Source organism: Pleurodeles waltl, chromosome 5 (genome assembly GCF_031143425.1).
Source record: "Pleurodeles waltl isolate 20211129_DDA chromosome 5, aPleWal1.hap1.20221129, whole genome shotgun sequence".
Taxonomy (NCBI): Eukaryota; Metazoa; Chordata; class Amphibia; order Caudata; family Salamandridae; genus Pleurodeles; species Pleurodeles waltl.
In genome coordinates, this window is record NC_090444.1 from 1306084640 (window position 1) to 1306111041 (window position 26402).

At 43.6% G+C, this 26402-nt stretch overlaps 1 protein-coding gene across 1 annotated transcript in view; it reads right to left on the reverse strand.

The window, feature by feature from the left end:
* The window catches only part of FBXL4 (F-box and leucine rich repeat protein 4), a 207489-nt gene that overhangs the window by 130213 nt on the left and 50874 nt on the right, over window positions 1–26402 (reverse strand). The window contains exon 6 of the mRNA XM_069235535.1: window positions 20931–21530. Coding sequence (XP_069091636.1) covers window positions 20931–21442 — 512 coding nt within the window. The 5' untranslated portion in view covers window positions 21443–21530. The remainder of the gene's footprint in view (window positions 1–20930; window positions 21531–26402) is intronic.

The following is a 26402-nucleotide window of genomic DNA, read 5'->3' on the forward strand; positions in this document are numbered from 1 at the left end:
TTCCCAGATATACCGTGCCCTGGTCGCCGGCACCCCGGGTTCTCTGGGGGGGCTCCGCCGAAGGTGAGAGGGATGGACGGGCCCCATGGAAGGGATGGACTGGGACGAAGCATTGATGGCCCCACGCGCCCTAGCGATGGCCACACGCCTTCGACTGATACAAACATATTACCTTCACACAGCCTATCTCACTCCCATCAAACTACACAGAGTGGGCTTACGCCCCACAGCGGAATGCCCTCGCTGCAGAAACCCCACAGCCGACTTTTTCCACATGGTATGGACCTGTCCAGTCATAGTGACATACTGGGAAGCTGTTTTGCAGGAAATCTCCGAGGTCCTACAGGAAGACATAGAGAGGAGACCTCTGCCCCTTCTTCTGGGAATCATGGGCGACACTGGGTTGAGGAGACCGGACCGAGTTTTCCTTGGGGTGGCGTGCCTGGTAGCCAAGAGGGATATTGTGGCGGGCTGGAAGGCTATAGGTGCCCCAACACTGACTAAATGGAGAAGAGGGGTAGACTGGTGTGCGCAGAATGAAAAACTTGTATATGAGGCCAGAGGCTGTCCAAACAAATATGATAAGATATGGGGGAAGTGGGAGGCTGCCGCAGGTCCTTAGATTAAACAAAGTATAGCCACCAATCATATTGTACTGTCTGGGAGTATGGGCTCGGCTGTTGTTAGATGCACGTTGGCATCTTGTTCTATGTATGTACCATATATTTACCCTTTTCTTTTCTCTTTGCAAAATAAAAAAAGTCTTTATCAAAAAACAGTCCGAGCGTCAGCCGAGCGTTGTGGCCACACCCATAGAAATCTGGAGCAAGAGTCAACAGTGACTAAAATATATCTGTATGCACTGTACGGTATTAGGGGACCACAATGGTCAAAGTACACACATTGTAAAAGTTTGCTGGAAATTAGGTGGGGTGTCTACAGTGGACATTTGACGGTGGAAGCTTTAATTTGTTGACAGATGTCACAACAAAGGACATACTGCTTGGCCTGTTTCTGTACACCTGGCCACCAATAACGTGCTTGAATAGAGCTATTGTAGCCACCACACCAGCATGGGCAGATGCTACCCCCTCATGGGCTGCTTTAATCAACTCTGTTGATAGGGCGTGCCTTCAGCTGTAGCTTTCACGGCAGCTCATTTGTCATCGTCCGGTTTCGTTCCAGAACGGGTTACTGCAGCAACAGCAGTCGTAGCTACTGCTGATTTTGCGGCTTCAGACAGTGTATTTCCAGCAACATGTATTCCAACGCGCTGGTGTCCAAGTGTATGTACAACATGGACGTTTATTAGTGTTTCCTTTAGATCCGCTACTTTCCCCCACAGAAGTCTGTGTTTAATGGTGTTGCCTTTGGAATCTCTGAACCCGTTCTGGTGTCAGTAATGTAAGTATTCACTGAAGGACTGGACACAATAATATGAATCACAGACTATCAGTATTAACTGTGCAGGATCTGTGTGTTCCAGTGCCATCTCTAGGGCCTTTAGCTCTGCTAATTGTGCTGTGCAATCCCCTAGGGTTTGCGTGAATGTAGGTTGGGGACAAAAATGATTGTCCTCCATGTAGCAACTTACGAAAGTGCAAGCAGCGGAGTATTGATGTTTTGTGCCAATTGCAGGTTGTGCTGAGACATCGGTGCACATGATTCTTTGATATTGATTAATAGGCAGTGTATTTTCCGGAATTGGGTATCCTAGTTCATATTGCAAAAATTCTTGAGTTTGTAATTTTGGGTCAAAAATGTAGTCCACATCAGTGCCGGTCAAACATGTTGCCCATTGAGTCCAACGTGGATTTAATGCTTTAGCGTTAGGAATGCTGGCTTTGGTAACAGCCTCAAGGGCTCGGACTAGAGAGACAACCATAATGCGTTTGCCTTGGGCTAGTGGTCTTTCTTTAATGGCGGCCATCTCAACAGCAGCGATAATATTCTCAGTGGGAGCAAAGCGTTGTTCTGCTGCTGAATACAAATGTGATTTGTATGCAATCAGGACTGTCTCACCCTCATTGAAATTTACATAGGTGAAACCAATGGCACCAGCAATTACTCTGATGGCCAGATGTTTTTTGTTGTCCCTTGTGTATAAGTGTTGTGCTGCAAGCATGTCTATTTGCAAAGCTTTGAGAATACGTGTGTGTTCAACTGTCCAAAATGTACTTGAAAAGTCAGGATGTATTAAGTCATATAAAGGTTTTATGTGTGATGCATAATCTGGAATGTAGGTTCTGCCAACATTTAGAAAACCCAATAGGGATTGGAGCTTTTTAATTGTATTTGGAGGTAGTAACCTTGCGCATTTTTCCAAGAAGTGTGGCGCTAGCCTCTTTCCGTCACTTGATAGCTCATATCCCAGAAACCAGACGCTAAGGAAGGCTATTTTCGTTTTTTTTTTAATTGAATTTGTAGCCGAACTCGGCAAATCCCACAACAATGCGGGCTACCTGTCTTAAATATTGCAGTAATTCATCATCCGTGAGATAAATATCATCGAGATAGGACAATGCTTCAGGGTCAATCTCGTGCAATATTTAAGTCACACGAGCTGCAAACAGTCTTGGACTGTTCTTGTACCCATGGGGTAAAAGACAGAATTTTTTGGGGGAGCCTAGTGAGCAGAAACTTGTTAAGTCTCTACTCTCAGGCGCTATATTTTGTCAGAAGAAACCATTGGAAATGCCCAGTGTTGTTCACTATGTTATTCATGAGTGCTGTGCTATGTAAGTTTTGTATAGCGTATGTGCATGTATGACTGTTTAAATGTCTGTAGTCTAAGACTATTCTGTATGAATGGTCCGGTTTAGGTACTGGGAATAAGGGATTATTCATTGGTGAGACACAGGGTTCGATTACGCCCTGGTACTCTAGTTGTGTGAGGATTTCCCTCACAGGTGCTTTTGCATCATGTTTTATTGGATATTGAGATGGTGGTTGGGGTTGATTTTTAATAGGAATTACATGACGGGAGAGTCTTTATCCCACCCTATGTGGTTGCGATATAACGCAGGTGCCTGTGCCAATGCCCAATCGAAGGCGAGGACTCAGCAAGCTCCTCTGGAACAGGAGGCGAGAAAGAAGGTTTTATAACATCTTCCCCATATGGGCAGGTACGGACAAATTCAGGTGGCCAATCCCTTTCGGCAAGTAGAATATTATATATGTTTATGACGCAGTCCCAAAAGATTGCGTCGATTGTGCGCTTAATGTCTCCTAACTGTAACGTTACTTTGTACACCCTATCAGGCGTGGAGACACGCATTTCCACAATTTCTACTTGAAGGAAGTCATCAGTTGCTTTCACCTCCAGATGCTCTACAAGATTCCGGCGAACTACTGTGACCTCTGTCGCGCTGTCTAATAGCTCTAATGCCCACTTATTGTTCTTCAATAGAGCCCTCTTCTTGAGTGGCATGTCGAACTGCAACTGCTGCCACCTTTTTCTTTTTGAACTGGGGTTTTTGTTGGGGAAGTTTCTCTTCTTATTTAACAGAAACTTCTGTTGAGCCTTGTGATTCCTGTCTCAGGCTCACATACTCAGTTCTTTTCTCTGACCGCCCACTTCTCTCACTGTGTTTTTCCAGTGAGTCCTGAAAGGTATGAGATTGGCGTGTATCAGTATATTGATATCTGTCAGGCATTTTTATATTATCTCTATTTCTGAGATTATACCTATTCTGTGGGGTCTCCATATGCGGAGATTCTCCCCTTTCTTTTTTAGGGGTTTGTGGTTTTTCAGCCCAGCGTTTCTTATTACCGTCAAGAGCTTGGTTGGTAGAATCTTTATCAGATTTACCCTGTACTTGTGGGTTTATGGGTCTGGCCCCAAGAATATCTCGATCAACACTAGAGTAGGTCTTTGAGATAATCTTTGTTAGCTCACGTTCTTGATCCTGTGGAGGAAGGTCCCGGAGCAGCATGCACACCGCTAGTGCGACTGCTTCCCCTTTAAGGTTACTTAGTGTAATTGAAGATGCAGTGGCAAAATTGCCCATTATTTGCATCCCCAAGCCCAGGGCCAGGACAGCCCCGTATTCATCTTCAATTTGTTTCAACACTTCCGGTAAGTTGGCAAGTGTTGGTGTACCGTGTGTGGTAGTACAGAGCGTGGCAAATACTGTGCCCCAAGTATTACAGTTATCTATTGTGGGGACCATCCCAAATGGCAAGCACATAGTTAATATTCTGTGTTTATCCTGATGTCCCGTATGGGGAAACACTGCTTCAAGAGCATTTATTTTTTGAGCTAACCAAAACGGAATTTCTTCTCGTTTAGCGGGTACTTTACCCATGATGAACGTACAGTTGCAGGAATAATGCCTGGTGTTACTGCATGTGGTTGCACCGGAGCAGCACATGCTGGGTTTGTTTTTAATGTTTGCATTACAACCTGTACTAATCATCTATATATTGCCATCAGCTCAGCATATAAGCGGCGGACTTCAGCTGCAGTTAAGTTCGCTGCAGCAGGGTGAGGTATATATGTGGCCAATAAAGGCCAGGTAGGACCATCATTACTTAGAGGACCTAACCTAACATGTAAAATTGTGTTGGGGAGTGGGCCATCAGGCCAATTACTATGTTCTTGATAAAATAGAGGTATTTCTAGATATGCATATGCTCTGTATTGTGCAGGTGTGTTTGCAGGTGTATAGTGATGACAGGTATTTGTGTTCCCATCAACAGCTGGAAATGTGACCCAAGAATAAAAACGTTCTGTCCTATAGGCTGGGTGAGCCTCAACAACAAATGTGACTGGACCCCCCGGGCCATTAGGCCATGTGCCAGTAAATGTGCAGTAAGGGGTAGTCGCATATTGACTGCAATTGCTACCTGTTGTGGATTCGCCATAATGAATGGTAAGTTTTGTTCAGAGATAAGCCCACCAAATGGGGATTATCCTTTTAGAGTTCAAGCCGAGCACACAAAACAATTGACTCCTCAGGGAAATCATGGTCACTCAGATCGCATCCGTTACTCTCAGTTACATTAGTCTCACACATACAAGGACAAACAAAGGCAGTATATGTTTCAATAAGGTTTTAATGAAGCAACTGCCTCTTATATACTAAAGCATGTACTGCAATAACCAGGACGATAAAGCATGACAGGATTAGAATTGTGGCAAGGAGAGTGAAGCATAAAAATAACACTACCATATTGTCACTAAAGTCATTAATATAATTCCTACCTAGGATTTATTAAAGCACAGCATGTTAAGCTCTAGTTCTGCCCTTTAGGTTCCCTTGGGAAGACATCATCCCTCATAACTGAGCAAGAGGCCTGTGGCCTACAGAAGTAGCTGTAGTGAAGCGTTCAGCAATCAGCAAACAGTCGTGGTCAACTGGCTGGAATCTCCCTCTAATGTGTATGGGACAGAGAATTGTTTTGTAATAAAAGCTGATGTTCTGAGAAAATGTCCCTACGTAAGGATGTGTATGTTTCTATGAATACCAGAGACACTGCAGCCTTGAGAAAAGCACAGAGTGAAAGAAATGTCTTGTTAAGAACGCAGTGCTTGCCTAGGAAAAGAACAGCTGGATAGAGAGAAATAAAACAAGACTGCAAATGTGGCTATTGCTAAAATAATAAACAAAGCTGAATAAAATATATCTAGGTTAAAAAGTGCACAGCAGCAGGCCTAGTGTGCTAAAATAACGTGCATGGAGCTATAACTAAAATGGCTACACAACAATAGAAGACACCCTTAATTCATAAATAACTCAACACTCCTTTGAAGCAATAGGTTAACACTTACTTTTATTTATACAAATCACGGTAATGTTTCCAAATGGCCATTTCTGAGCACTTGACACCATTATGTCTGCCTTCTCTGGCACACTCTTTCTTTGCTTCACTTATTCCTTCCAAAACATTTTGCTGTCCAACAAACCACATCAAATCTACCCATGTTGTCTTAAAGATATAAATGTAAGCTTCTCTATCCTGAAACCTTCATCCCTTGCACATGCGCTGTTTCTATGAGGAGGCAGTAGCTTCCATATCCCACCATGCATTGTACTGGCAGTTGCCTGACAGCTTCTGTTCTTTTTGAGGAGCTTATGCCAATACAGAATTGAAAGAAGAGGTCCTAGCTGTTGTACCTAAGAGCCAGTAACTGAGGGAAGGCTGTTCAGACTTCTTGCAGTCCAGGGGGACAGAATAAGCTTGTATCTAGATTACTTACTTTTCAGGGCATAAGACAAGCAGATGCCTCCGGCCCACGAGACAACAGCAATTTCCGGTTGCAGGACCTGGAATTTCTAATTCAGAGAAATCAATATTGAACCCAGACCAGAATTTGGTATTTTAGGGGCTCAGGGAGGACTGAAAGAAGGCAATCCTAAAGTTACAAAACAAGAAGGTTTGAGCAAACAGAAAGGATATCAGAGAGCTACTAGCAAGCTTCCAGATCTCTGAGGGGTTTGGCCAGGATGTCAGTATGAGCAACATTTCCCAAACCTCTTTACTACCAAACCTGGTGTTACTACCAACACATTCTGGGAATTCTGGCAGGGGACAATCATATTCTTGTAGAGGAGGGCCTTCTGTGTTTAATGGCTTAGAGAATTTAAGGAACAGGCATCAGAGACTTTTGATAGCACCCTCCTCGCCTCATTAAAGAACCTTATGCACCAGGTACAATGAAGATTGGGGTGGATGCTCTAGATGGACTATGGAGCGGGATCTGAGTCCTCCTCCTGCACTTAAAGTGTAGATCCTGAAATTCCGGTCTGATCTGGTTTTAGAAGGTGAAGCACATAAGATCGTGTATTACTACAGGTCAGCTATTTCTACAGTCCATATTTATGTGGATTGGGCACCGTTTGATAAACACCATTTGGTACGAAGACTGCTGAAAGGTGTGAGGATACAAGTCTCTCCTCAGCCTCAATACGACTGTTGGATATTAAAGAGTTGTTGCAACTTTTTCTGACTTGGACCAGCAGCAATGATTTGACTAACAATGAGTTGCTAGGAAAGCTACTGATGTTTTTGTGTAAGGTGTTGGGCAGGAGGTTTGCTCTCTATCTCTGGAAATAATTACTTCTATGATATCAATAAGGACAAAACAAATTCCAGATCAGTTTCTTTTTCAGCATTCCTGGCACTACAGAGACTATGCATGGTCAGATTCCTCAAGGAATATGAGTGAAGAACTAAGCTTCTAAGCACAAAAGGAGAGAGGCAGCTCCTCCTCGCTATGAAGACCCATAGCAGTTAGTGACCTCGTCCACTCTGGTGCAATGGGTCAGGTAGGAGATGATGCAGCCAAGGATTGATGTCTCATCCTTTGAAGCACATTTATTTAGAGGTGCAATAGCTTCAATGTTTCCTGGTAGGTACATGCCTAAAAGATATAATAAGAGCAGCGCATAAACCTACTGACAGAGTGGCTTCAAGTGTATTGAGTAAGCTTTGAAGAGGGTGAAATTAGGACAACTGTAAATGTGTTTAATGATGGCTAAATGTTCTCAAGCACGAAAAGAGGAGAGGTCCTCCTTTATTTGGACATTATAAATTGAGGGAGATGTATCGTTGGCTGGGAGTTGTAGTTTATTTGATGAAATGTAATTGTTATTTCTATGCTGCTCATCGGGATGAAGACTGGGAGAAAGCATAATACTCAACTCCATGCCTTCCCCATGTCTTCAGTAGATTTCAGACTTTAATATTGCCTAGAAAATCTTCATTTTCCCTTCATTTCCACTGTCCTCATCAACTAAGTGCTTTATGATGGTTTTTACCTAACCCCGTAGTAAATAAACACAGTTACCCAGGAGGAATGACGGTACTCCAAACCACACAGCACACGATCATATCCAACGGAAAGAACCACCTTCAACACCATCTACTCCAACGTCTAAGTTTTACAAGGGCCTAAAAATCACTACATCTAGAGTGGAAATACCTCTGTTGGGTGGAAAATCTCTGTGTGGTAACAGACATGTACCCCTGCCCTGAGTGCCCAACTGTACTATTGTCTAAATCACTAACGCTGATTTTTGCTGTCAAAGGAAAACGTATCATGCGTATGTTCCACGACATATGCCTGTCTTACTTGATTGCGGTCTTGTTGGACTAGGAGGAGTGGTGGAAGGCTACTGCATTCACCAGGATTTAAGCAGCACAAGCGCGACTGTGGCAGCATACCGTGTAGTGATGCATAGAAGTGAACATGTCCTTTTTTTAGCCTGTGTCACTGGAGTGATGCTTCCAGGATCACTCACCTTTTTAAACGTTATGCTGCTTTATCCTGAGGTCACCCTTAGCCTATGTCAGTTAGAAGTAAAGTGCTGCGCAGAGCAGGAGTGGTGGTTCTGCCCTATTTGTATATGTGCCTGGCAAGGGTACAGTACAAGGATAGAGCAGTGTTGTGTACTTTATGCCTGGCGAGTGGATGTACATGTGAGGGGTACACAGCATGAGATATTTAGTGCTGCACACTGGAAGAATGTGCGAGGTGTAGGTGTGCTTGTGATAAACTACAATATATGAAAGGTTAAGTGTTGAGCAGTTCGTGTATAATAAATATGTGTACTAGCAAGTGTGTGTGTTTGCAAGTAGCACACCATGGCACAACACAGAAAGGCTACGGTACTGAACAGTGTGCATAGCGAATGTATGTGCTGAATATATGCGTGGTTTGAGGGGGCAAAGTATGGAGGTAATAGTAATGAATAGTGGTGTGCTGTGTCCATACACTGAGTGCAAGTGTGGCTGCAATGGTACATTACATGGAGGATCCTCAGTTCCATTCTGTGAAGCCCAGGCCTGCCTGGTGAAGAAATGATGAGTAGAGGAATCACTCCCTTCCAGGCAGATTAGTGTATTGCTGCATTCCTGTGAGGTGGGTAGGATTCACTTTAGAAGGAGGAGAGAGATGCTTACTGTACCCTTCAAAGAGTGTTCTTTAATTCGGTGAGAGAGCACAAGGAAGGAGCCTGAAGACATCTCAGAAAGGAGATGGGGCTGATAAGGGAATCATGAAGGGGTGGGTTGGGAGCTTGGGATTAACCTTTTGATTTACATATCACTGTGGCTGACACCCAGGTGTGAGCTCTAGTCACTCCCATGGCTTGTGTTGTGGGACTACCAGCTTTGGAGTCTCTCCTGCTGTGGCAGACTGCCTTTCAATAGGAAGAATAGAGAAGAGAACTGTGTACTTCACAACAGAACATCAACATAAAACTTCAAAGACCCAGACACTAACTCACATTTGGTGTATGGAAATGGACTGTAAGAAGAGTACGTTAAAATCCCCAAAACTAGTCACCTGCCGAGCAGCCAGGCGTGCTATCTGAGAAGGGGAAGCTCTGCAAGATGTCTGCCTGTGATCAGGACTGGTGGCCAGGTCACCCTTCTGGGTGAGTGGACATTAACCAGGGAAACCAAGACCACTTGCTCTGGAGCCTAGGACACCAGCCTGCTTGCAAAGACCAATGTGCCCTGTGAGGAAGAGGAGAGCATTGGAGGGAGCAGTAGTAGTAGCACCCAGAAAACAAAATTCTCCAATAAGGGAAAATAAATCTTGTTTATCAAGAATGCAAAGCAGCAATATCTGTATGAAACAGAAACACATTAACCATTCCATCTTAAGAAATAATCTTTTCACATTTTTCTGATTGAAAACAAATTAAAGATCTCAGCTGTGCAATGTTTGCAACATAAAACGACAAGTATGGCTTTGTGAGTTAAGTTAATCTGGTCTTGTTGTCTGTGCAAGTAACCTATTCTAATCAGTTTAGTGCCATCTCAGACTCTCATTCTTCCAAGAGAAATAAAATACCTACCATTTGAGAACAGTCACATTGCTGGTTACTGGTATCTGGCATTCTAAGTAAATAAGTAAGTTATCCTGCAACAATCCTCAACCATGTCTGTCTAACTAAGTGCATTGTGGTATAACTGTGCAGTTTAGCTTTTGGAAACATTCATCAAGCTGTACTGATTTTGCTGCCAATGAAAGAGGAAGCTGCTCTCGCTACCCTCATATGTATGACATATAGGGGGTGCCGTTGGCTGCACAGTCAATTTTAAGTTGTCGGCCTTTGAACTGTGTTCACACCCACCTAAAAGATGTTGCAATTGTCAGTCACGTAATCATGTAACATCCTCTCCAAACCTTTATACTCCCCAGTTTATTGCCAAGTGTTAAGGGTATGAGTTTTGTAAAGCGCAGTAAGCCTACTGAAATGCTTAGATTGACAAGCACAGGTTACCTATTTATAGCAAAGGGTTTCTCATGACACCACTCTCAAATTAGCTTTTTTGTGAATTTGAGGCTCATGTCATGAGAGCACTTTACATGTCCTCTAAACTCTGTTTGTCCCCCACGACGACTGGGAACCAGACCTCAACAAAATATGCACTGCTGTCTTGACATTCACTATTATCCAATCACTAATAAAGAGACATCAAACTACGCCAGTGCACATTTTTTTCCGCATGAAAACAAGTATATATTTATTTTCACTGAAAAAGAAATGTTAAAGTAACGTTGCAAGAGGACGGCTCTGACTATCTGGTACGTTCCAATTTTCCGCTTTTGGATCACCTAGTTTTTTAACCTTTTACTGTGAGGGAGTCTCATAGTTTGGGACTCACCCACAGTAAACTTATGGTAAAATGGACTGCACATGTTTACCGCTGATGTTGCCTTACTAAGCAAAGGCTGCTGTGATGCAGAAGGGTAGGAGGTCCAGAGCTGGTTAAACGGGAACATGTGTGCACACGTGTGTGTAGCTGTGTGAGGGCTGCGCGGGGAGGATACCTGGCATGCGCAGCCCATGAACTCAGCTTAGGTAAACTGGCGCATAAGGGACTATGCAGAGTGGGTGGCGACCTGGAGTAGGCCGTATGAGATGGGTGTACACATGTGAAGGATAAAAAGTCAATTGCTTACTGTCTTTTCATTGAATGTTAATGAGAAAGGCTGGCTGAGGGCGCAATTCCAGTTCCCTAGGGTCCACAGACTCCAGAGTGCATCAATGGACACTGTAACCAGTATGAAAAGAGTAATGTACAACTCTACAACAAAGTTAGCCCAACCATCGCCCCCATACTCTACAACATAATCAACTCCTCTTTCGTCTCCGCCACCTACCCAGACCCCTGGAAGCACGCGGAAATTACTGCTCTCCTAAAAATAAAAAAAAAGCCGACCCGGAGATCCTCTCCAACTACCGCACCATCTCCCTCCTCCCTTTCCTCGCAAAGGTTGCAGAGAAATTAGTCAACGCCCACCTATCCCACTTCCTTGAAGCAAACAACACCCTTGATCCCTCACAATCCGGGTTCCGAAAACCACAGCACAAAACCGCCCTCATCGCATGCACTGACGACATCAGGACCAAAGTCGAAAAAGGCGAGACCGTCGCACTCATCCTCCTAGACCTCTCCGCAGCCTTTGACACCGTCTGCCTCCACACACTCCGCACACACCTCCACAACATAGGATTTCGCCACAAAGCCTTAGACTGGCTCACCTCCTTCCTCACCGACCGGACCCAGAGAGTCCGCCTTCCACCCTTCCACTCCAACACTACCTAGATCACCTGCGGAGTCCCCCAAGGTTCCTCCCTCAGCCCCACACTCTTCAACATCTACATGATCCCCCTAGCCAACATCCTCCGAGCACACGGAATAACTATCCTCTCCTATGCAGATGACACCCAACTCATCCTCTCCCTCACCCGCAACCCCACCAACGCCAAAACCAACCTACACGCCGCTCTCCTCGACACCGCCAACTGGATGACCACTAACCACCTCAAGCTCAACTCAAACAAAACTGAGATCATCATCTTCGGCCCCAACAAAACCACATGGGACGACTCCTGGTGGCCCACCGCCCTAGGCCCTGCTCCCACCCCCGCAAACCACGCACTCAACCTCGGTATCATCCTTGACCCCTCCCTCTCCATGACACAGCAAGTCAATGCTCTAACCTCCTCCTGCTTTCACACACTCCGCACTCTAAAAAAAAAATCCTTCAAATGGATTCCCCAAGAAACCAGAAAGACTCATCAGCAGCAGACTGGACTACAGTAACGCCCTCTACGCCGGCACCACACAAACTCAAACGCAAACTCCAGAGAATCCAGAACACAGCCGCACGCCACGTCCTTGACCTCCCCCACCACGAACGAATCTCACCACACCTCAAATCCCTTCACTGGCTCCCCATAGACAAGAGAATCACATTCAAGATCCTCATCCACGCACACAAATCCCTCCACAACACCGGCCCAACCTACCTCAACGAAAGAGTTAACTTCCACACCCCCACACGCAACCTCCGATCAGCCAACCTCGCTCTAGCCACAGTCCCCCGCATCCGACGCACCACAACAGGAGGCAGGTCCTTCTCCAACCTCGCCCCCAAAACCTGGAACTCCCTCCCCACGACCTTCGCAAAACCAAAGACCTCCTGGTCTTCAGAAAGAACCACAAGACATGGTTGTTCGATCAGTGACCCTCCCTGCCCCCCGATCCCTCCCCCCAGCGCCTTGAGACCCTCACGGGTGAGTAGCGCGATCTACACATTTTTTTGATTGGTTGATTGATTGAATGTAGTAGGTTACAAAAGCATATCTGTACAGCTTATGGGTCATCCAGGAATGTTATCTTTCTCTTGCTCAGCTCAAGATAAGGGTCCAGTATTGCTCTGTCCAGCTACCTGAGTAGGGCCTTGCATCAATCAGCCAGCTGTCATTACGTGCCAGGACAGGCCTAAGAGGCCCTGGAAGGAATGTCAGGGAGGAGGGGCTGAAACTTTCAGAGCACATGTGGCAAATAACTTCTGGACAACGCCATTTTGAGCTATCCCAGAAGACTGTGCAGAAAGGAGGGGACAGTGGCAAGGAAGTGATGTGGCACATCTGGATAGGCAGGAGGTAAAGGCCTGCTGGTCACTTCCGCCCCCACTTAAAAGGTCTTGCACAGGGGAAGGCTTTCTCTTGGCTGTGCTCCCTGCAGGCCACTGGGATGGAAGATGGGCATCATGGACACCTGGAAGGAAGAAGCCCCTGACTGCCCACTGGACTCCAGAGCCAGCGGAGTGCACACCCTAGGACCAGGTGAGCTGGTTTCCTTACACCCCCTGAGGACCAGCTGGGGGAAACACTGGCCTGGCGCAAGGAGTGCGTGCTGCCCAGAAGAAAAGGAAGGACCTCTCAAATTAAAGGATGATGAAGGGAGTCAGTGGGACTGGTTCTCTAACCCAGTTGGGGGGCTTTGAGGCAAAGAGGTCTGAAGAAAGTGCTCCTGGTGGGAAGGGGTCGCCACCAGGAGCGAAAAGACACTAAGATCGTGCAAAACTTCCCACATGGGCCCCGAGCGCTGGAAGGTCCGTCACCTTTGACCTTTCCAGTGCGAATGGCGAAGTGCATGGGGCTCCACCAGGTGGGCCAGGGCCTGGGGCCTGCCTCCAAAGAGTAATGGAGCTGGGGAGAACCGCTGCACGTCCCTGGTGAAAAGGAAAGTCTGAGGGGCCGCCTTCGCACTCCCTTGAAAATAGGGAGAGGAGCCCCCATTCAGGAGGGCCACAAAGAAAAAGTCAGGGACCGCCATCACGCCTCCCGTGAAGAAGTGGGAAGGGGCCAGAACCCCCATCCCATGGCCCTGCCAAGAAGTCGAGCCAGGAGATGCCATCGCACCCCCAGCAAAGATGGCCATGGGCTGTGGGCGGGGCCGGCGGCCGAAGAAGAAGCCAGGCAGCACCATCATGCTCCCCGTGATAATTGCCAGAGGGGCCCCATCCCGGGGCCCCGCAAAGGAAAGGAAGTCAGGAAGCACCTTTGCACACCCTGTGAAGGCAAAGCTGGGCCTCGACCCCATTCCAGGGCCTCAATGGTACAGAGGAGGAGGGGGGAGTGCCCACCGACTCCTCCCCCCAGGCTGCATGCATCTGCCCGCGGGAGCAGGCAAACTCTAATTAGAGAGCCGGTGGGAGCTGCAGCATGTGGAGGTGTAGGCCAGGCCAAGAGCCGGCGGAAGCAGCCAGGGGTGGGCTCCCTGCACCACCTCCCCAACAAAGAACTCACCTTGTCTGGGGGGTGCCCAGGTGGGACTGGACACCCCCGGGGCTGTGATCCATTCACAGCAGTATTGAGGCTCTCCCCAGTGCAGCGGGAGAGCCGCACATAGAATAAGCAAGTTCCTGAGGGAGTGCCCTATAATGCCTTGTGAGGCAAGAGAGTGAGGCTGCAGTCCCTGTGGCCTGAATGGTGACAAAAACAGGAAGGTCACAATCCATAAAAATGGGGAGGAGCCACATTGCTCCCCTCCCCGAGCCTTATTAGGCCTCAGGGGCTCCATCCCCTGTGACATTTGTAAACTATAGATAGGTGCCCTGGCACCCACCATGTAAGGGGGTCACAGGTGGAGCCCCAGAACCCCACAGACCCAGCCAGCTCCCACATGGTGAGGAGCCAGCATTGCTCCTGCCTGAAAGGAGCAGCTGTTTTCTGTTTGCTCCCTCCGGGAGAGCGCAATATCTGTTGTGTTTCCCTGCCCGCAGGACTGAGGGCAGGGAAAGAGAATAGAAGTCTGCTCCCAGCTGGTGGAAGCCTGTTTAAATCTATCACCACCTGGGAGCAGACTTCCATGTTTGATCCCAGGCAGTGGGAGAGTTAAACATGCTCCTGCTGGACTGAACCAAACACATTTTCCTGCCTGTGCTAGTGCTGACAGGGAAACTACTGTGTTCTGGGGTGGGCTCCCCAGGGCACAGTAAATAAGCTGCCCCTTGGGAAATGGGGTCCCTGAGGCCTTTAACGGCTTCCAAACAGGAGCCTTGTGGCCCCCTCTCCTTTTTTATAATTTCACCTCCATGTATGGGGTTCTCATGGCCTAACAAGGCTCAGGAGTGCTTGCCCTCCCCTAACTGAGATACCTTGCCCTTGGGAATGGGGTCCCTTCGGCCCAAAATGGGCTCTAGGATTGGGGGGGGGGGTGCTACACCCACAGCCCCTCTAAAAATATATATATATATATATATACACACACACACACACACACACATATATACATATATTATATATTTTAAATGTCAGCTGCCTTTTTTTTTAAATTTATATTTTGTCCTGGGGAGGGGGATATCTAGGTTTTAGTTTTTTATCTTTAAAGTCATGTAATGGCTGTCAGCAATATTATTCTCATGTTGGTTGCAGGCAGCCAATCTGCTGTGGAAGCATATTAGCCCAAGGGAAATAAATCTCCTTTGGCCAATCAAAACGTTCTATTTATTAAAATTGGGTTCGAGGGACTTTCATGAGAGTCCCTCAAACCCAACCGTCCAGCTTTACAAAAATATTTTTAACCCTCACTTTCAAAAAGCACTGAAAAGATTTACACCAATTCACAAAAAGCACAATATGAGGACAACATCTAGCTTCCTGTCAAATTTGGTGTCATTCCGTTCAGCAACTGTTGCAATAGTGCTACTTAAAAAGTCTCTGGAAAATGCATGCAGAAATTTGCTCTTTGGCCCCTACTCTTTACTCCCATTTGACGGATCATCCCGAAACGTTCCAGGAAGGAGCAGAGTTTAATTTGCATTTTTTGGAACGTTTTGTGAGTAACTATCTAGTGGGGAGAGAGAGAGAGCGAGAGAGAGGGAGGGAGGAAGAGAGAGAGAGAGGGAGGGAGGAAGAGAGAGAGAGAGAGGGAGAGAGGGAGGGAGGAAGAGAGAGAGAGAGAGAGAGAGAGAGAGAGAGAGAGAGAGAGAGAGAGAGAGAGAGAGAGAGAGAGAAAGAAAGTTAAAAAAGTTAATCGAGCAACATTACAATTAGGTGAAATTGTCAGTAGCAACATAATGTTCTGAACTCAATATAACTATTATAATTATTTAACGTGCACACCTCCATACAGAATGTATTCAACACGGTAGTCACACTATGTTATCTAGAACTCGTGCTTTCTCCATGCACTGCTTAAATCCTTTCATATTATATCACTTATTACACACTTATTACACCTAAAATAATAGTACCTACAAGAACAGTTAGACATCGCAAATCAAATCTTTTGGGAGAACACTGCATGGTAGGGTGGTGAGTAACAGTTAATGTACTGTGGCAACCAAGCTGGATACCCAGTGTATAGAGAGAGGTGTTTAAGTTATAGTAATTTCAAGGTGTGGGGTAAATTATGAATTAAAGGTACAAGTTTACAAATTTACATTTTTGTGTTGTTTAAGTTTGGTTTGTAGAAAAAGAACACATGAAGTTATATTTATTTAAAGGTGGTGAGTAAATTATGAATTTAAGGTATAATTTTAACTTTAAACTTTTTATTGATTGTGGAAAAAATGTGTTTAAAATCATAGCGTTTACTCTTGTAGAGTGGAGTGTCATTAAGTGGAGTGTGGTAAAGCAGAGTGGAGGAGAGTTGTGCAGTGTATTTACTGTCTTGAAGTATAGTTGTTTTGGAGTGAAGTGGAATATGGGACAGTGGAGTGGTGCGGAGTGGTGTGGAGTAGCGTGGAGTGGGGTGGGGTAGAGTGAAGTAGAGTGATGAAGAGTACAGTGGAGTATTCTGTTATCTAGTCAGTGTAGTCACATGTTGTATAGTACAGTGGCGTGAAGTGCACTATACTGAACAAACGCAGTTTAGAGTCAAGTAAATTGTTATAAATTGGAGAGGCGTCTTGTACAGTACAGTGGAGTAGTGTGTTGCAGACAGTTGGAAAGTGTTGCAGAGTAGTGTTGAACACTGGGGTGTAGGGGCATAGAGTAAGGTTTAGGGCTTTACAGTGTTGTGTAGTGGCATAGAGTGGAGTACAGTGTTGCGTAGTGGCACAGAGTGTAGTAGAGTCTTGCAGAGTGGAGTTGCATAGAGTGAAGTAGAGTGTGGTATAGTGGGGCGGAGTGGAATGTTCTGCACTGCCATAGATTGGGGTAAAGAGTTGTACAGTAGAGGGTAGTGGAATCCAGTAGATGTGCATAGCAAACAGTGGAGTAGAGTGTTCTAGAGTACAGTGATGTAGAGTTGAGTGGCATAGAATACAGTGGAGTACAGTTTTGTAGAGTGGTGGGTAATACAGTGAAGTGGACTGGTGTGCTGTAAAGTGTCATACAGAAGGGTAGAGTGTTAGAGTGGTGTACAGTGGAGTGGCGTAGATTGTTGAGTGCTGTACAGTATGGTAGAGTGGAGTGGGATAGACTGTTGTACAGCTGAATTGGGGCACAGAGTGCAGTAGTGGAGCCCAGTGCACAGTGGCATAGTGTCTCATAGCAGAGAGTATATTAAATACCAATGCCCAAACAGCTTTGAGAATCATATTGACATACGATAATGAGTCCAGAAAGATTTGGAGTACTTTTGCTAAACACTGGGACATTCTTAAAAATGACCCCCATATTGGTGATGCCGTGGGGCAAGACCGCAAATTACTTTTAGGAAGGGACGCAGCCTGAGAGATATCATGGTACATGATATCATGGTACATGATGGTACATGGTGATATCACTCCTACACAAAGTCTGACGGGACCACACGCTACAAGGATATTTTCCATGTGAGCACTGCAAAGAATGTATGAACAGTAAGATGGTAGAGAGATACTCCGCCCCCAAATGAGGGAAGGAAATTGCAATAAAACAATTCCTTACGTGCAGTTCCCAATTTGTAGTATATGTCTTGGAGTGTCCGTGCAGTCTGAGGTACGTTGGCAGTATGACCTACATGGTAAAGAAAGGAGTGATGGAACATAGGAAAGGCATCACGAATGATGATCCCCACTACCCATTAGCTAGACATTTCAAGGGGAGGCATAATATGAACAATTCACTCCTTTCCTTTTTCACTACAGAACAAATACCGAGCAGTGTGAGAGGAGGGGACAGGACACTGAGACTCTGCAAATGGTAATCTAAGTTTATATTAGAGCAGGAAACTAAGGTTTCAGGGGGCCTTAACTCTGAAAAAGAGCTGGCTGTACACTTACATGAAGATTGAGTCCATCTGCCATTCTGTCTGTCTTGTGTGCAACTCATATGATTACTATTTTAACCTCTTGTTTTTTTTTGTTGTTTTTAGAGAATATATACAGTTGGTTATAATATAATGTTTGCTTGTTTTATCAAAAGAAGAAAGGAAGGGGCCCACAAGAATGCATGCATTTGTCTAAGTGTATCTATTTTACTTTAGGTAAGCACACACTGGCGTTAATACATTTTCAATATGGCCACCGTATTCTTCCTGTATCTGTTGATACTGTACATGATAGTCCTTTGTTTGGTTTGGGTACACAATGTTTAAATTCACAACCTAAGAAAGTATGTTCATGTGATGAAGCCCATTCGGCAGATTAAACACGTTATGAACAGCGTGCAGGTAAAATATCTCTTTACCGCAACTCTTGAGTGAGTGTTTCACTTCTTGTTTCCTGTTTGATATATATATATATACCAAAGGGTTTTGGTTTGACTTATACTGGGTGCTCCCTTGTGTCCGGACAAAGCTATACTCCTCTGAAGAGCTCTTATGAGAGCGAAACACGTGTCAGGGGTTGCTTTACTCATTCCAGGTTGGCTTGGATGGTATTTGACCAGTCCAAAGCTGTAATACTGTGCCTGTAGTGGTAAATGGCTTTTGTCATTTTACAGCTCGGCAAGGATGACACTATGTCAATCCTATGCTTAAAGATTTTGCTGTACAAATGGCAAAAGACTTTGTCACTATCTAGCTCGGCGAGGATAGCACTGTGCTGATCCTATGCTTAAAGACTTTGCTAGATAAGCAGACATTTGAGGTGAGCAAATTTAGAGTGTCGCTGGTGTTGCAGGGTGCTTCTTACTAGAGCAGCTCTCCACCTAAAATTGGGAACTTCCCAGAGTTCTCCTTTGTTTTTTGCATAATTTATGCGTCGCTCTATCCCTGAAAGGGTTTTGGTTTGACTTATACTGGGTGCTCCCTTGTGTCTGGACAAAGCTATACTCCTCTGAAGAGCTCTAATGAGAGCGAAACACGTGTCAGGGGTTGCTTTACTCATTCCAGGTTGGCTTGGATGGTATTTGACCAGTCCAAAGCTGTAATACTGTGCCTGTAGTGGTAAATGGCTTTTGTCATTTTACAGCTCGGCAAGGATGACACTATGTCAATCCTATGCTTAAAGATTTTGCTGTACAAATGGCAAAAGACTTTGTCACTATCTAGCTCGGCGAGGATAGCACTGTGCTGATCCTATGCTTAAAGACTTTGCTAGATAAGCAGACATTTGAGGTGAGCAAATTTAGAGTGTCGCTGGTGTTGCAGGGTGCTTCTTACTAGAGCAGCTCTCCACCTAAAATTGGGAACTTCCCAGAGTTCTCCTTTGTTTTTTGCATAATTTATGCGTCGCTCTATCCCTGAAAGGGTTTTGGTTTGACTTATACTGGGTGCTCCCTTGTGTCTGGACAAAGCTATACTCCTCTGAAGAGCTCTAATGAGAGCGAAACACGTGTCAGGGGTTGCTTTACTCATTCCAGGTTGGCTTGGATGGTATTTGACCAGTCCAAAGCTGTAATACTGTGCCTGTAGTGGTAAATGGCTTTTGTCATTTTACAGCTCGGCAAGGATGACACTATGTCAATCCTGTGCTTAAAGATTTTGCTGAACAAATGGCAAAAGACTTTGTCACTATCTAGCTCGGCGAGGATAGCACTGTGCTGATCCTATGCTTAAAGACTTTGCTAGATAAGCAGACATTTGAGGTGAGCAAATTTAGAGTGTCGCTGGTGTTGCAGGGTGCTTCTTACTAGAGCAGCTCTCCACCTAAAATTGGGAACTTCCCAGAGTTCTCCTTTGTTTTTTGCATATATATATATATATATATATATATATATATATATATATATATATATATATATATATATACACATATTTACACATATACAGACACACACACACACACATTTGGGCAACAAAGAGAGTGAAAACTGCATTTAAGTTATGTCAGGAGCAAAACTTATATGAGCACCTTGCTCAACGTCTTCCCCATAATGTTTCTAAAGTAACATGGTGAATGTTGCTCAAGCAGCACCTTCTGTTGCAGCAAGCCTCCAGTCTGAATGTCTTCTACAATGCATTTTCAAAAATTATGCACAACCCTTTAATCAAAATTTACAGAAGATTACGCTTCTGTAGTCAACATTTTGCTTGGACCTATCCAAAAACTGACGATTGGGGAATCCTGCCTCCTCAGAGACAATCCTTCCTTCCCACCTGTAAACTAGACTTAGAGCAACTCATGAAAGCTTATTGTGATGTGTACATACACAGCAAATCAGCACAACAACAACTCTTAACATAGTGACTCTTCAAAACTTGCTTTTTGAAAGGAAGTATCCTTTCAGTTTTCAAAATTAGCAAGTAATAATAGAGGTTAAACATCCCAATTTGTCTGCTTTCTGCCATCACTTGAGAATAAAGAAGAGCTACTCCACCTTCTATACATGAATTCATGGAAGGTATCTAACTTGGAGAATCGAAGAATACAATGTTTTCGTGATGTTGGTTAAAGCTAACACATTATGTGCAATGGAAGCGCTCATCCGGTGATTATATTTGAAGAAGGAGTGAAGTTCGTAGATATGGATGAAAGCCTTTTACACTAATGAATTATGGGCAATGACACAAGTAGTGTCCAAATACTTCTGATTACATATCCACTCCTTTCAGAAGATAGACACTATTACATTCTCAAAGATTCACGCTTCTTGCTTGCAGATTTAATTATAGCCAGATGTGTCAAAACCCTATTTGTACAGGCTTTCTATTTTACTTTATATATTTTAAAGCAGAGTTTGAGTCTATTTAGTCCCTGCGCCCAGTCCAGATTTTCCAATATTCACACATCTTTGTGACACGGTTGAACAATCAACACAAATGAAGCAGTTTTAATGAAGAGATAAAAAGGGTAAGCTTACCTTAAATCAGTTGGAGTATTGTGGGAGTAAGGATTTGCAGAGCAAGCAAGAATCTTCACTATGGCGCCAGGGTGGTAGGTTTCTAAAATGTGAATCGCTGTGGGGTAAACTGGCTGTTCAAAGACAAGTTCTACATACTCCTGGCTGTAAAAATCCAGTGGAGTCCGATTGAAAGGCAGTGGAGCACTAGGGCACTTTTCCCACCAAGAGCCATAGGTTCGGAAGACAGCAGTCTGTGTGAAGTCACCAGAACTTGGGTAAACACTAGGAGTCCATGCCAAATTCCACATGGTGTAGGACATGCTGTTTTCACTCCCATAGTGAGAGCTAAAATCAACCACCTCTTTGGCATATTGAACTATTTCCGCTGGCATGGACAGTGTTCGGTTGTTAGTTTCAATAGCTCTACGGCTGTTCAACATCTCTCCCCTGGTAGCTGTCCGGGCTCGACGCCGAAGGCACATATAATAAAACATGCTCAGAACCGTAAGCATGGGAAACATAGGAGACATCTAAATTTGAGCCGCAACAAAGTAACAGGCTTTTCTTCTCTTTGTATGGTGCAGCAATGTCTCATGGGATGCTGGGAGAAACCAACATCTAAGCAGAGCAGAAAACAAACTGTTAGTCAAAACGGCACATAACATAAAAATAATGCTGTTGGGCAACGCTATTAGGTTTAGTCCTAAGTACTTTGAATGTGTGCACTTTTCTCCTTAGAACTGGATCTAAGACGAACAAGTTCTTGTGAAACAACATAAAGTCAGCCAGCCAGAAAACACTGTAGAAAAATTACAGTTCCCAGTCATAAAAAACTTCGATATAGAATGTGTGTAATAATTCGTTTTATAAAGCAGAAACTTAAGAAAATATGTATTTCATTGTGAAAGTTAAAGCCATCAGTTTCGCCTGAATTTTAAAAGTGCGATGCACCAAGTAATAAATAGCACCATGAATATAAATGAATTTGTTCATAAGAGAATGTAAAGCGTTCACTGATTATTATTCACTGTCAATATTCTACAAATGCCTGTAAAATAATTGTTAGGGGGTGAATAGCAGTTGGAATAGTAATGTTCACCTCAAATTAAAACTTATAACAAAGCTGACATATTTGCAACAAAACTGGCACACCAAGCAAAACGTGCATAAAGACCAAAGCAAAGGCCAGTGTTTAACACTTTACTAGCTTTTCATTAGTTTTTTGGGCCGTAATGAACAAGGAATGCTGAAGGGTTAGCTAGGAATTATGCGTTCTTTTCCAATGTTCAAACACTTTTAACTTAGGATTCAGTTAATGGAAGGAGAAATAGTTAAGTACCAGAAATTTGCCTCAAATAAATAATGTCTTCAAAAACAGCGTTATGATTTCATTAACTACCCACTTAGGGAAACATCAATACATTGTATTGAGATTTTGAACAAAGGGGAGGAAAAACAATCATTAGTACAAAATCTTTAACAAAGCAAAACAAAAAATGTACGAATACAATGAGCCTGGTACATAAAGAGCAGCCGTAAGTCATGTTCATGATATACCTCCATAAAAAATTGTTGGGCCAAGATTTTCATTTCTGATTCTTATTTTTGTACCATTAGAGAAGTAATTTAGCTAGGGTAGACTTTGCAAAGAGGGCTGTTTTTTTCTGGACGACATTTTTAAAAACGGAGAATGTGTTGCAGTTATGAAGTAACATTTCTGGAACCGTGAGACCTATTTGTGTCAAAATATAGGTTTTGGTGGTCAAGTAGTCTCATAGAGGCAGAAAATACCACCACAGAGCAAGCCTTCTGCCATTTTCCAAAATGACGGCCCTATAATGATGTGTTTTAGCCATCATGTTGGTAATTTATTTTATATTGTTTTTGTTTCAGCTTTTCCGTTGATTCAAATTCATAAACATGAGTGAAGCAGTTGGTAATAGAGAATCTTCACCTCCTGACAGAGTGTTGCTAACTACAAAATCTGAGGACTCCTTCGACAAAGAAAAATGTGACATATGCCAAACTAATCTGAAACAAAAGCTAACATCAACTGCGGCTGGACAGAAGAGAGTCTGAGATGCAGCAGATGTACGACAAGATGACGTTCACAAAAGATTGAAACTGATAGGTGAAGAGGATCAAATATTTTATCATTGTTACAACAAGTGCTACAAGTTATGTACAATGGAAAAAGCCTGGAAACAATTAGTCAAAAAATTGTAAAAACCAGTGAATCACAACAATAATCTGAGCCTTCTGTGAAAGCGATGACAACTAAACCCAATGTCCGTCCACTTAGAAGATCGATGGCTACCCCTCGTCCACCTCTAACAACTGATCATTAAGCAGAGGATCTTCAATGTTTTATCTGTGGTTTAGCCAGAACAAGGGCCAAAGAGATTGATGAAAGAACAAAGTGCAGAGTATGTGAGTCTCAAACGAGAAACATGTTTTTATCTGCAGCTAGTTCCTTCCAAGATGAAGCTTTCAGTCAAATAGCTGATTTAAATAGCGAGGTGAATGTATATGAAGTGGATTTGTATGCCCACCCAAACTGCGTGCATGCGTATATTTGAAAATATGAATACAATGAGCTTCCCACAGCAACGTAACCGTGAGCCTTCAGTTAAGATTGGACTCTTTGAAAAGCAAATTAAGTTTTAAAGCCACTCTTGAATGCTGACTACTGGTCCACACTCCAGATCAGAGAAACAATGGTCAACGTTGATGAAACTGTATTGATCCATAATAATTAAATTAAGATTTTTCTGGTGAGAATGCACAATGACGGAACTCGTTAATTTCAGTCTAACAAAAAGAATGAATCACTTATGGTGTTCTCAGCTGATTTGATTCCTTACGTTCTTGCTGCCAAAATAAAATCACAGGATGCAGTAAAATCAGCAGGAACCAATTATATAAACGTCCTGAAAGATTTAGACTTTGGACTTAATGACAAATTTTCTGATGCCCTAGAGCTCCGCAAATCAAGGGAGTCAACAAAACTGCCTGATGTTGTCTTAACATTTTTTACATCATTGTTTAATATCAGCAAAGAAAAACTGTTTCAAACTAAAGTTCTTGAGTTTGGAACAGGAGCCAACAACATTGATGATGGCTTTGAAGATACAAGCCAGGAAGTGGAAAGCAATCTCATGAACCGACAGGCTTATGCTATGCAAATGTACTGTTTTTTCCCCAGTCATGTTTTATTAATTACATTACGACAAAAATAAAACTTTGCTACACATAATGACTGCCTATGCAATCTATGACAAGGGCAAAATTAGAGAGCTAATCACTTCAATTAATAGAATTGGTGTACCAACAATTTCAAATTAAATAGCTTGGAGCAGGAACTTATTTGAAGCTCGTGGTGTAAATTCTTGTGAATCCGACAGCACACCACTTCCATGTCACTTAACCAGGAAAGGATTTACAATTGCTGCCCTTGATCATTTTGATTTTGAAGACAGCTTTTCTTTGTCTGGAACAACCAGCACACATGATATTGCCACAGTGCTTTTTCCAAGACTATACTAGTTACGTAGCTGCTGGAAAACAAGCTGTGTCAGATGTAGGCATAAACAAATAAAGCTGCAAACTTATAACCCAACTGCCTTGCCAACGTGTGCAAAATCACTACAAGCCGTCAACATGCCCCAGGCTGCCAGAAAGCTTCAATGTGGCTGAGGACATGGATCTTCTTTTACCTGATGCTGCGGTCCGCAAAGCTGATTTAACTGCTTCATATTGCTTAATCATATTGCTTATTCAGTGCAGACTGAAGGATGAAGAACAGCCAATTCCTCTGTGGGCTGGAATTCATGCTCTGATCTCCCAGACAGCCATCCCACTGAGGAAGGTTGGGTTTATATCAGTCATACCATCTCCAGTCACAAACTAAACAACAGTATACACAGCTCTAAATAATTTCCAAAATGTGCATGCTCAGCTTGAAGACCAGCCTATCCTGCCAATTTTCTGCGATGAAGGTGTATTCTGTATTGTAGCTGACATTGTTATGAGCACTCCAATAGAATTTGATGATCTTTATCCAATGATGGGCATTCTCAAAATGACAAAAGTTGCATTTCAGTGTGCAGGAAAATATCCAAGTGGATGAGGCATAGATGATGCACTTATTGAGGCTGAAATCTTTGGAAGCAAAATTGTCCAGTCAGTATTGAGTGAAACTCATGTTCGTTTGTTACAAGGTACGCTAATCATATCTGAGGCTATAGAAACAGTGTGTTGGAAAGCTTTCTGGAACAAGAACGACAAATTAGGTTTTACATATCATATCTCAGAAGTGAACAAGGCACAGGGGTACATCATTCAAAAGACATAATGCAAAGCCAGGCAATGTTTAATACACTCAGTTAAAAATCTGAAAATCTGAAAACCAAGTTTGTAGAGTTTGTCAAAGAATGTGAAGAAAATTCAGAACTTTGCAAGTACTGGGGAAATGTTTTACACATTATAGCTCTTGTGAAAAACGTTCTACATGCTGATCGAGAAGGTGATTGGTAGCTGCATGTGAAGTCTGTGGAGTCACTGATTACTGTGTTTCGCGAATTCGACTGCATAAACTACCTGAGATATGGGTCCTGGTATTTGGAAAGAGTGAAGAAGCTAAAGGTAGAAAACCATACTTATACAGAAAATCCATCCAAAGACATTTTGTGGTGAAAGACAAAGAAGGAAGGTTCAAAGCTGTGGCTTCAGTTGTGAAACTAAGTCAGACGAATTAGAGATCACAGAAAAGCTTCAAGGAAAGTGTTGGGCAGACATGTAGAAGTGAATATGTCGCTCAATGGCAGGTACTTTATCATAAAGTCCTTTCTATTAGCAGTGTTTTCAGAGATGAGAAATTCTAAATTAATGGGCCATCGTGAAACTGTTTCTCACCACAAACCTGTGGGAAACAGAGGGGACCGTTTTAATAAACATATTGACAGCCTTCTTTATTTCATGCAGCAACAAGAAAACCCCTTTGAAATGACTGAGCCTGTGCGACTACACAACTTCATGACCAAACAATATGTGGATAACAATATAAAAACATGTCTACTAGATGTCCTGGAACATGGATCGAATCTATACGCAGAACTGAAGCAGGAGAGATTTGTATTAAAAGAGAAAAAGCTGTTTGACATAATCACTAAAGCTACACTTCCATGCTTTAACTGCCATAGTAAGAGTTTCATCCAACCAACTACTACAAAAAAAACAACTTTTGCAAGCACATAGAGAGATGAATGCAGCAAAAAAAGGGGTAAATTTATCAAGGTCATTCTGTTTCATGATCGTCTTCCAACAAACACGAACAGATGGGGATGCTGCAACCAAACCAGTGGAGCACAAACTCGATCAAGAGCTTTCACCTGAAGAATTTCAACTCCAAAAGGTGTCCTCACTGAAAACTGCTCTTGTTGTGGACTATGTGTCACAATTGTGCATGGTCACAATTTCATCCATGCAAAA